The sequence below is a fragment of the Notothenia coriiceps genome, unplaced genomic scaffold, assembly GCF_000735185.1.
Source record: "Notothenia coriiceps isolate Sejong01 unplaced genomic scaffold, NC01 NC01_scaffold00004228, whole genome shotgun sequence".
Taxonomy (NCBI): Eukaryota; Metazoa; Chordata; class Actinopteri; order Perciformes; family Nototheniidae; genus Notothenia; species Notothenia coriiceps.
In genome coordinates this window covers 1-11,210 of record NW_011336929.1, presented here as the reverse complement: position 1 = coordinate 11,210, position 11,210 = coordinate 1, and the positions used below count along the sequence as shown (strand labels likewise).

At 43.4% G+C, this 11,210-nt stretch overlaps 1 protein-coding gene across 2 annotated transcripts; it reads right to left on the bottom strand.

Moving 5' to 3' along the window:
• Positions 1-258: 258 nt before the first annotated feature.
• Positions 259-9,482, bottom strand: LOC104942160 (brain-specific angiogenesis inhibitor 1-like). Of its 2 annotated transcripts, XM_010767358.1 has the most exons (7): positions 8,344-9,477; positions 7,303-7,398; positions 7,160-7,199; positions 5,274-5,929; positions 4,092-4,127; positions 3,745-3,903; positions 259-1,959 (listed from the first exon to the last, which is right to left on the bottom strand). In XM_010767358.1, the coding sequence occupies exons 1-7, from the start codon at positions 8,461-8,463 to the stop codon at positions 1,765-1,767; spliced, it is 1,302 nt and encodes a 433-aa protein (XP_010765660.1). In that variant the 5' UTR covers positions 8,464-9,477; the 3' UTR covers positions 259-1,764. The 2 variants fall into 2 exon arrangements, with proteins under 2 accessions (XP_010765660.1, XP_010765661.1); XM_010767359.1 differs by lacking the exons at positions 3,745-3,903; positions 4,092-4,127 and having other exon boundaries at positions 8,344-9,482.
• Positions 9,483-11,210: the final 1,728 nt, after the last annotated feature.

The following is an 11,210-nucleotide window of genomic DNA, read 5'->3' as shown; positions in this document are numbered from 1 at the left end:
ATCAAACTGTTGGGACCATTTAGTAATCTGGGTTGTACATGTTCGTTTTTAAGGTCAAGGTTAATCTTTTGTAGGTTTGAAATGTGACTGTATAGCATTCTAATTGCAAACGTACATCCTGCTGTAAGATTCTTCTCTTCTTATGCTCCTGTGACGCTGTTATACAGTAATACCTAGTACACTTCCTCTAACATCAGGCTGTGCGTACCGTGATGCATCATCTGTAATACATGTGAGAAAACGAGAGGACGGCTGCTGTTTTATTATATAGATATGCTTTTATTAGAAATAAGACACATTCATGTTGTGCTCTGAAAACTGTACATTAACAAAGAGGCGACCCCAGTAAATTAAGAAGGGCAGTGAGGGGAGGAGGGGGGGCAGGTTGGGGCGCAGATCATTGGGTCAGAGGTCGGAGGTCAGGGTTTCGACAAATACAGATCTGAGGGAGTGACTGGCGGTAATATCAAAACACACACTGTTACATTGTGATACAGAACACTCGTATAGTCCAGTACCCTGACAGGACGAGAAGGGGATGGGAGGATCAGTATCAGAATAATCAAGTTCATATTTATAATAATGATAACAACTATCCCCAAGCACAGTAAGAAAGATATTTATAGGCTAAAATCCATTCTGTAGAACTCTGTTGTAATAATTACAATGCTGTACATCAGGACTCCAAGTGAGCCTTGTGCTTTCTGTGGGCAACCTCTGATGACCTCTGCCTCATATACATCCTCGCCTTTAATCATACCATATATATTTATAGATTTAGTCATTTACTCATCTTCCACTACTTGACACACACGAGTACCTTCGCATCTTTGAAACCGTCATATGTTGCATGGACTGTACCAAGCCTGCTTGTACACGGAGAGAGTCAAACAGCTTGTGTCTGTAGTGAGCGGGTCCTATTGGGCACACTGATGGCGTCCATGATGTCGCTGTGAGGTTGAGGACCAATTAGAGCGCTGAACTGCTCTCTAAGGTGTCCATCGATGAGAAGGCAACGTTCCATTTTGATCAGGGAAACGTCTTCCATTTGTATTTATTTTTTTACCTCCTTTTCCTTTTGCTTGTCTCTGCAACGCAGAACTGGTCCCATCAGGAGGGAAAAGTGTTGGAGCCATAAGGATTGGGGAGAGTTTTGTGTGTGTGTGTGTGTGTGTGTGTGTGTGTGTGTGGGGCGGGGGCGACGACTGCATTAAGGGCCACATGGCTGAATATCTGGCAGTCTGCCTTGTTTGTTCCTTTTGAGATCGAAACAATCAGTCCGGAGGCATCTGGAGCCTGACAGCGTTCATCATGAGAGAGAGAGCAGAACAGTGATGCAACGACACTCTCAAACGAAAAAAAGACATAACCATGATTATAAAATTCATTTGATACAGGGGTAAACGTTGCCTTTGCTATGTGGTTTATAACATATGATGCTCATATAGTAACTGACCTGGGTAATCTGTCTGCATGTCTGTGGTTTCTGAGACCATTTACAAGATGAGCAGACATCAAACATCAAATGAGACAACACAGAAAGAGAGGTCATTATCCTGTCCTCTCTTTAGTGGGTTGAATTTATTTTCTGATATCGCGACGCCTCTCTCTCCTCCCCGCACTCCTCCCCCTTACATCCTCGCAGTTGGCTCGAGCAGCCTTTGATTAGAAATACTGAGCAGGGCAGTGTGTGTGTGGTGTGTCGGCTTGTTTTGTCTGAGCGCATTGGGAAAACAGGAAGTGGTGGGTGTGAGGCCGCGGTGGTCACACCTCCGTCTGAAGGTCCATGATCTCCTGGCCCACCAGGGGGATTGTGGCGCTGGTCTTCTCCCACTCCACAGCTTGCAGCTCCAGTGGGGAGGCGGCCACCGTCTCCAGGTCCTTCCTCACCCAGGAGGGGGGAGAGTGGGTCTTCCTGATGCCCTCCCACGCCCTTTTACTGGGGGTCTGCTGCTTGTCCTAATGGGAGGAGGACAAAGGATTTATTCCTCAGAGATAAAGAACATCTCAAATAAGCTGTAATGTGAGTTCTTTTGGTGGAGCTACTTAACTTCACGCCCTTGTGGCAATTTATTAAATGTATTTTAGGAAAAGTTTGACAGTTAAAAAAGAACAAGCTTATCAGTTGCTTGGAGTTAAATGAGAAGATCAGCACCACTCTCATTGTGTGATGTATGGAGCTGGAGCTATTGTTTTTAGCTTAGCTTAGCTTTACATAAATACTGGAAACAGGAAGAAACAGGCTGGTTTGAAATTTAAAAAAGTGTCTGGTAACACTGGAAAATATCACTTTTTTCCAAGAGTCACCACATAGACTCAGCATAGACTCATTACCTGTTGTTTCAGTCTTTATGCTAAGCTAGGCTAACCACCTCCTAGCTTAAGTTCCATCCATAAGAAACATACAGAGTTCTCATTTGACTCTCAGCAAGAAAGCAAATACACATTACAATTACTCCCATACATTTAATCTCATACATTTTAAACTATTCTTTTGTTACCAACAATGGATGTTGCTGGTTCAATCCAAAGTTAGTATATACACGTAACTTGCTTGATTTACTAGGACCGGGATGCAACAGTGATTGTGGCTGGGGCAACACATGTTGTTCCTGCAGAGCTCAACATGTTGTTGTTTCTGAAAGGAAGTTAACACTGTGTGATGCTGCAGGACTTTAACATATATATCTGTGTTCTGAAAACTATTAGCGGCACCGTTGATCTGTGAAGTTGGACTCGGACCTATGCCAGAGAAGAGTCCAAAGCTGTGAAACAAATGGAGATCAGGGGCTGTTGCAGCGGAAGGAAATGGAAATAATATGCTGCCATGGAATGGATGCAGCTAGAAAGCCAACATGGATTCCTTTTGTGCCTGCTGTTTGTAACTAAACCAATTCGATCCTAACCTACTTTTTTTAACCCTTCACTGATGTCTTGAATCTCAGCAGCACATTATTAACTTACCGGAAATGTAAGGAGGAATAGTTGTGTTTATTCATTTGACTGAACTGAAGACTTGCATGGGCATGATGATCTTAACTTAGAAGAGATGTATCTTTAATTATGATTTGCTTGGCTGGCTCCATCTCCATCTGGCTGTGGTAATCATTGAGATTATTATTCAAATATTTGCAGCTATTCCCCGTACCAAAAGTAAATTGAGGTAATTTAAACTGACATAATCCTGTAGTGGAATCAGTCCTGTCTGTTCTGCTATTCCCACTGGATACTAGAAACACACGACATGCATAGATGCAGATTGTGTGCAATAAAAGAAAGGAGAAGGGACATTTCTGAATAAATATCGTTTGTCGAGAATATACCAAATCCAAAATAATATGTCTTGTGCTGGGTAGGAAAACTTTAGTCTGTACTTATCTAGAGCCCACGCTGGCAGCTCATCTATATAATTATAAGTCTGTCTTTTGTGAGGCTTTGAAACAAGCTCTAACAAATTGTGCAATTTGGAAATACTCTGAAACATTAGTCACATTTGGAGTGACAATGACTGTTGTGGTTTGTATGCTCACCCACAATTAGTTCCCTTGATGCCCCCTCAGCTCATTTTTCTGGCGCAGACATTGTTGGCAGATAAAAAATGCAATCTTTGAAATGGCTGCACTAATAATTAAACAGGAAACTCCACTCAAGTGTGGTGATTTGAGCTAATGATAAGAGGAAAAGGAGGACAACACTTGATATAGGAAGAGGGGGGGCAGAACAGAATAAAGTGAAACTCTTTACACTCATGTTGGTCTTGTCGCTGCTGGCAGAGGACACACTCCATCTTTTGGCAGCTTTGGCATCAACAGGTGGAGATTCTCTATCCTTGTCTGCACTGTGAATCTTCCTGTTCAGGTCCTGAAACATGTCCTGGTGGCGTTTCCGGGTGTGCATAATCTTCTACACAGGGATATTGCACGTTAAGGTAAACAGCATCAATTCTACTTTGCCCCCTTCACATTTAATGTGTTTGTATCATACTCAAGCTTTGACAAAATCTGATAAATGTATGCAAGCATCTAGAGGTCTGAAAAGCTTTTTGGGATAAATCTAAAAAGCTCTGTAGGAATCAAAGAGACTAAAATTACCTCAAAGTCAAGCTCTGCATAGCGTGATTTTCGTCTCTGGGGGGAGATGAGACAGAGAGATTAAAGATGTGTCTTGATATTGTGTGCCTCGTGAAGAGACAAACGCTCGAGTGTTTCCTAACTGTTTCACAGTGCATCTCCATATCAGCCAGTGAAGAGAGGGTGTTTTGCTGAGACCCAGGGAGAGCAGTGAGTCATGAGGGTGGGAAACAAGGTCTGCTGTTGGTCCTTCTGACCCTGCTGGCACAAGTTTGCAACTAACAGATTGTGACCGAACGACCTTTAAGTCCTCCATCACGGAGTGGTGAAGGAAAAGCTGACCTTCAGGCTGACCTTCAGGCTGCCCGGTTGCTGCAGCTGCCGCCTCACTCGGCGGAAGTGTGTTTTGCCCGGAAGTGAAAAGACACCAGCAGGCAGATGTCGGCCGCTGAGTGCCGATCACTGCCGGCTCATCCTCACGCTACTGTCTGAGTACAGGCGGAGTGAAAGCCATCTCTTTACAGAGCATACCCTGACACTGCAATACTTCCTTGTTTTGAATGAAGTACATGTGTTGCCTTATTTCTTTGCGGAGATGGGAAAATCTAAGCATACAAGAAATGTAGCACAGTGCTGCCCTGTGGAGTTTTAAGTAATGATCCTATTATTTATTTATAATCATTCAAATCCAGTTTGTTATTGTGAGGCTCCCTAGCAAGTTAGTTAATGAATAATTTCCCTAGGATGGATGGTGTGCTAATGCTGTGTTGCTCAAACAGCCTATGGCAAATATAAATACAATATAAATAAATGGCAAACTTGTGACTGACGTTTACTGTATAAATGACAGCAGTCCATGCAAAATAATAAACCTACATAAAACAGTAAGCTGGCATGATATGTGGCATCGTTCACATTGATATATGGATGGGAAAAGAAACAGCAGTTGATGCTTATCAACAGTTGAACTGTTATGACCCTGAGAGTGGAAATTAAGACACATGTTATGTAAATGATGTAAAAGTTATTTATCTTAAAATGAAGCAGTATTTAAACGCTGTGGTTATCTTGAATATAAACCATTTAAAAAAGGCTTGATTCTTGAGAATGTATGGTTTAGCAGAACATTAATGAAAGTATGAAATGTGAGGCTGAAAATGCATTACTTTGATAAAGATATGCTGATCAGTGGAGTGCTCTTACCTCCAGTGAGCTCATGGACAGTGTGGACACGGTTTCGCTCTTGGACATCACAGCGCAGTGTCCAGACTCCCCCCCCTCACACAAGCTGTTGGCTCCCTGCGAGTCTCTGGGCATATTCTGCAGGTTGTGTGCAGGTGAGTCTCTGTCAGAACACGACACACTGATCTGGTCGGCAGGCAGGCTCTTCAGCCCGAAGCCAGGCATGGGCTCCCCGTTGACGGGGTTAGCCATGTGGATGAGCCGGGTCTGAGGCAGTTGCTCCATGCCGAGGTTATACTTGGCCTCCTCTTTCCCCTTGGCCAGCTTCAGGGTGCCGGTGTTGTTTCCCGGCAGATGCACGTACCCGGGGCCTTTGCCCGGACCCTCGGAGCTGCTGCCCTCCCCGGTCCCTCGCGGCATCTCTCCGTCCAGCTGCTTGAAGAGCTCTCCGTCACAGATGTAGATGGACTTGGCTCCCGGAAGCTCGGTGCTGATCCCCTTGGCGGGCCCCTTGTCCCTGCGCAGCGTCAGAGTGTGGCTGGTGTAGTCGGCCACATTCTGGAGGTGCACTTTGGCCATGCTGGCAGGCAGGGTGTTAAAGTTAGACCCCTTCTGATGGGTGAGGGTCCCGGAGGAGGCCTTCTCCTCCCCCTGGAGAGATGAGCGCTTCGTGGTGCCTGAAGGCAACAGAAACACAGAGTTGAACCAGGACCAGATGTTCCTGCTTGGAGGCCCCTTTGCACTTTATGCATCAATATCACATGTTGTCAAGGAAACAATTTCAATAGAAATGTATTTCATAAAATTCAGTGTGTAAAGGTATCTGTTGACATGGCTTCTTGGGCCCGACAGCTGTTGCCTGCCTTTCCTCTTCAATAATCCAACCTTATGTTTGACAGTTACAGAAGCAACCCCCTACTAGACCTGGGTAAAAAAGCAGTATTGATACACCCTGTAATAGACAGGTCATCTAAAGCAATAATACAATAACATTGATATCATCCGATAAATTGTGCTATTATGTTAAATGTTTGTTGTTTGTGTTTCATGTATTTTTCTCTGGATATTTGTCTGTTGATGTTGGATGATCAAACCTAACCCTAACCATAATGGCTGACCCTGTGACCTGATCTCATCTCACTGTAACAGCTGCTGGCTCATGGTAGCATGTCCCTTAGCACGTCCGTGCTGGTAAACAACATGGAGGCTTTATCCTCAACAACAATAAATATCCGCTCTCTGTGACCCCCCCTTCCTACTTGACATAGAAGAAGAAACAGTAATGTCTCTGTTCTTTTCACTCTCCTCTCCATCAGGCATGTCTGTGTCTCAATAGCTTTTCTGCTCCAGATGCTTTCCTTGATATCCTGTCTCAAGAGATAATCAGATTTTCACTCCCAGCGGATATCAGAGCCGAGCCGCTATCTGATGCGGCTCTGTCGGGAGGGACTTAATTATACAGCGGCACTGAGACAGCCCTATTTATCTGCATATAACTGCTCATATAACTGCTCAGCACGCGCTCATCCCACTCCCATCAGCCGGGCTAAACTGCCTTTTGCAGCATTAATGTTCCGTATTTCTTTTTACAACAGCTCCTCGGCGTAGGGAGGCTGTGATGTTGATTGTAAGACACGAGTTCAGAACGGAGGGGGAACACACTGCACATCTGTTCCGACAACGCAGAGGAATGTGAAGCAGTCAGAAGACAGAGAGGAGGCACAAAGAGACATCTGTAGCTTCTGAACAGCCCCCAAAGTCAAACATGCACACACACACACACACACACACACACACACACACACACACACACACACACACACACACACACACACACACACACACACACACACACACACACACACACACACAAACACACACACACACACACACACACTGGAGCTTACCTGATCTGCAAGCAATATCCACATCTTTCTCAAAGTCAGTCTGTGGACACACAACAAGAAATAGTGAATTAAGTGTGCACACTGCCAATATTGAATAATAAATCCTGAGAGGTGCAAACAACAAACACATTCGTGGTCCGTACCATGAGCTGAGCATGGCCGTTCTGGAAGGATCCTCCTGAGTCTCCGTTAGCCTCCTCCTGGCGGTCCACCACCCGGCACTTCACTGCCTCCTGAACCTGGAATGAAGCACAGACTCTATTGTTAGTTTTGGCAGGATATTTACATACCTCACATCCCAGCAAATACTTTGGAAGCGGCCTTTTATAGAAGAGGCTCAACGTCTCTAGCCGAATGAGACGTTGCCGAATGTTTTCAAGTGATGTCATAATACATGCCCTTCTTCACCCCATGTTAACTTTACTGTTGAATAGCAGATGTCTGCGACCGGCTATAGTTTGTCGGCTTAGTGAGCGTGTGTCTCTGCTCCGATCGTGAGGTTTACACTGCTGCCCCCCCCGCCGTCTTGTAACACGGAGCCCGTTTCTCAAACCATGCTAAACGTATGTGCGTGCATAAAGCTGAGTTATGATCAGTCATAATAACACTGAACGTGGTGATGATTAGAACGTTTACAGTGAGATTTACAGCATACAGTTGGCCATGATTGCGCAGCCCTACAAATGAACTGAGATTTCCACACACATATTTGAAGCTATTCTAGTACGCCAGAGCAAACCAAAGCAGGGTTTTAAGGATAGGATAATATTATTACTCAAGTAGTGGCTTTCTACTGTTCGTAAGTGTGCAGAGCAATGTTGATTTAAAATGGCAGTTTGAAGGTTGGATATTTGTGAAAAAAATGTATGCATATATTAATAATTTAAGATGTAAATGTATTCCAGTTTTTAATATTTTCTATTTTTATGTTCTCACTTTCTCATGTGGTGGCCCCCACATCAAATCCCAATTTAACCTCTGGCTATAGTGACAATGAAATCAATGCAACAGTGTTTAACATTAAAAGCCTTCACATTCATTCATGTCCCCAAACCTTTATAACACACTGCAGTGAAGGGAAAACCCCAAGAAGCATAATATGGCCTCTAAGAGTACTTATTCTACCTCTGCCTCAAACAAAACCAGGAAAGAAATAAGTGTAGGAACATTTGGTGGTGCGATACCTCTCTGCGCAGGATGCAGTGCACCATCACTATGACGAAGCCTTCCAGCGAATCAAAGACAGCGAAGAGGATCTGGAAGAGTGCGGAGCGCCGGTCGGTGATGGCCAGGACGGCCGACATCCAGGTGAGGGCCAGGAGGGGCAGGACCACACAGGAGCTCCACAGGGACGCCCTGCAGGTGGGGGGAGCGGTCAGACACAGAACCAGCAAACTGACAACACAGAGGGAAGCCTAATGCTGGCAGACATCATGCTGGAACACATTCTGTATTTGTCATTAGCTCACATTATTGGATGGTAACATCTAAGGCAGGCTATCATTCAAATATATTCTAAAAAAAATGTTCCCCTTTGTAATGTAAAAAGTAAAGAACGTAATGTTTAACATTAAATGAATTCCCTACTTGCCCTTGATTACTGCCCACGCTCTTAGCATGGAAATCAACACTAACCATGCAAAATAACATCACAACAAGTCATTATGTTACTATACAAACAGAAACATACATCCATTATCTGCAGATATATATGTTCATAATTCACATATATGACATGCATGTATGTTTAGGATGGTTCAGTCAAACCATAGAGGATCTAGTGGCACAGGAGAGAGAAGGAGTGATGAGAGCAGTGGGACACAAGTGAAATGAGGCTGAAACAGAATGGAGACAAACAGAGGCAGAAGAGACAGAGAGGCTGAAGAAGAGGCAGACAAACACTTAGCTCCCACTCTAATGTGCTCCTTTTATACTATTAAATAGGGGCTCACATTTACTTTGAGTTAGATCATATTCAAGAAGTGGAAAAAGTACTTTAGTCAAATTATATGGTCCATGCAACAATGGAATATAACTAATAAAAAGTTAGTTATAATGTCTCACGGGACACTCATTATTTACATTTCCTCAGCACTAATCAGTTAACAAACGTCATGTCTTACAAACCAATCTGCTTTTTACTTTTACTGCTCACTATTTCCAATTACAATGCGTCAATTCAAGTTCCTGCCGGTGTTTCAAAATAAAAGCCCGGAAACAGAGGGGTCCTGGCCCTTTTGGTGCATGAATGCTTCTAAACGTTTACTTCGTGTGCAGTTTTTTTTTTTTTTAAAGAAGTGATTTAAGATTTTAAAATGATATTTGTATTGTGTTGTAGCTGGTCTACCTGTACAGTTTACTGCCGGTGTTGCACTCTAAATAGGATACATCAACTAAAAGGATATCATGCTAGATCCATGTCACAGTAAGAGAAAAACGGCAATCTGAATTCAACTGTTTGTATAATCTTTGAATAATAAAAATTGTAATCTGTTAAAAAGTGTTTTGAATTGGAGCTGACAAATGTACTAATACATTAAAAAGGTAATTTTCTCATTTGCATTTATTAAGCTATTCTGTAAAGTCAAATGTGAAACAGACAAATGAAGGTATTAATATAACAAACGTAATTATGTTATGATATAAAAGAAAGTAGTCCAACAAATGGAAAACCATAAATGAAGCAGTGTAAACACTTAATCAAAATAACTTTGTTACTTTCCACCTCTGGTATTAAATAGGGCTACACCAATACTGGAAATGGGATGGCTGATTCTTTCCTGAACCTCCTTGTGAATGGATGTTTCTCATTATGTGCATCCTGTTTGGCCCTGCAGCCGGCCCACGGTCACACTCTGCAGGACACTCAGCACCCTGCCAGGGGGGAATTGCTGCAAGCTGACTAACGCAAACAGTGGAAATGGCTGTATTCTACCTGAAGGATAGTTCAAAAATGTTTTCAGTCTTATTTTCCATATTCATTTATAACCGAAATGATTGAACCTCAAGCTTCACTATTTAAGGAGTGCTGTTCTCCAATACAATCCACTGAGGACCGCCAACATCGTTTAGAATTCAAGACTAAAATGAAATAATGTATAATCAAAAGGTTGATACAAGCCTCTTGGCAGTTATTGGCTGTCATTGTAGCTGACTGTACTGTCTTCACCCAGCATTACAAACGAGTGGAACATGGCGACACAATAATAGACAAGAGGAGCTTCATGTAGCAGGTCATTCATGTATGTTACCCATGCCATAAAGAAGGACAATCTGTATAATACTCAGTAAATCCTGTATTAACAATAGAGGCTGACATGTGGCTGTTGACTAAGATGCGACCGGAATCAGCAATATCATTGAATATTAAAACATTTTCTATGTACTCAGATCTACTCATAAGCCCATTTACAGAATGATCTGCTGTCATTTCGACAGATTTGACTCCTTCTGGTATTCAAAACTACTAGCCGGAAATATGAATGGGTGTGAAGTGTGTTAACAATGTCGCATTACAGACTATTAAGTGAAACGATGTGTGTTAATTGTTCACTCAGCTCTTTTCTTAGTGGATTGTATCAGAGAGCAGCACTACCTGCGCGGGAAGGGGCAAACAACTCTAACTATAAAAATAAAGAGCCGGGTCGATAATAATGGAAATCAGGGTTATCAAAACCCACGTACACACATACACAAACTATGAACATAAAAGTGTAATGCCGTCCTCTGCAGACATTGCCATAGCCTCCCCAACATGTGGTCTGATCAAATTGTGACCCTTGCGATCTCTCACACACACACACACACACACACACACACACACACACACACACACACACACACACACACACACACACACACACACACACACGCTCTCTCTCAAACACAGCCCACACACACACAAACAGACACACACACACACACACACACACACACACACACACACACACACACACACGCGCACACACACGCGTGCACACACACACACGCACACACGCGCGCGTGCACACACACACACACGCGTGCGCGCACACCACACGCACACACGCGC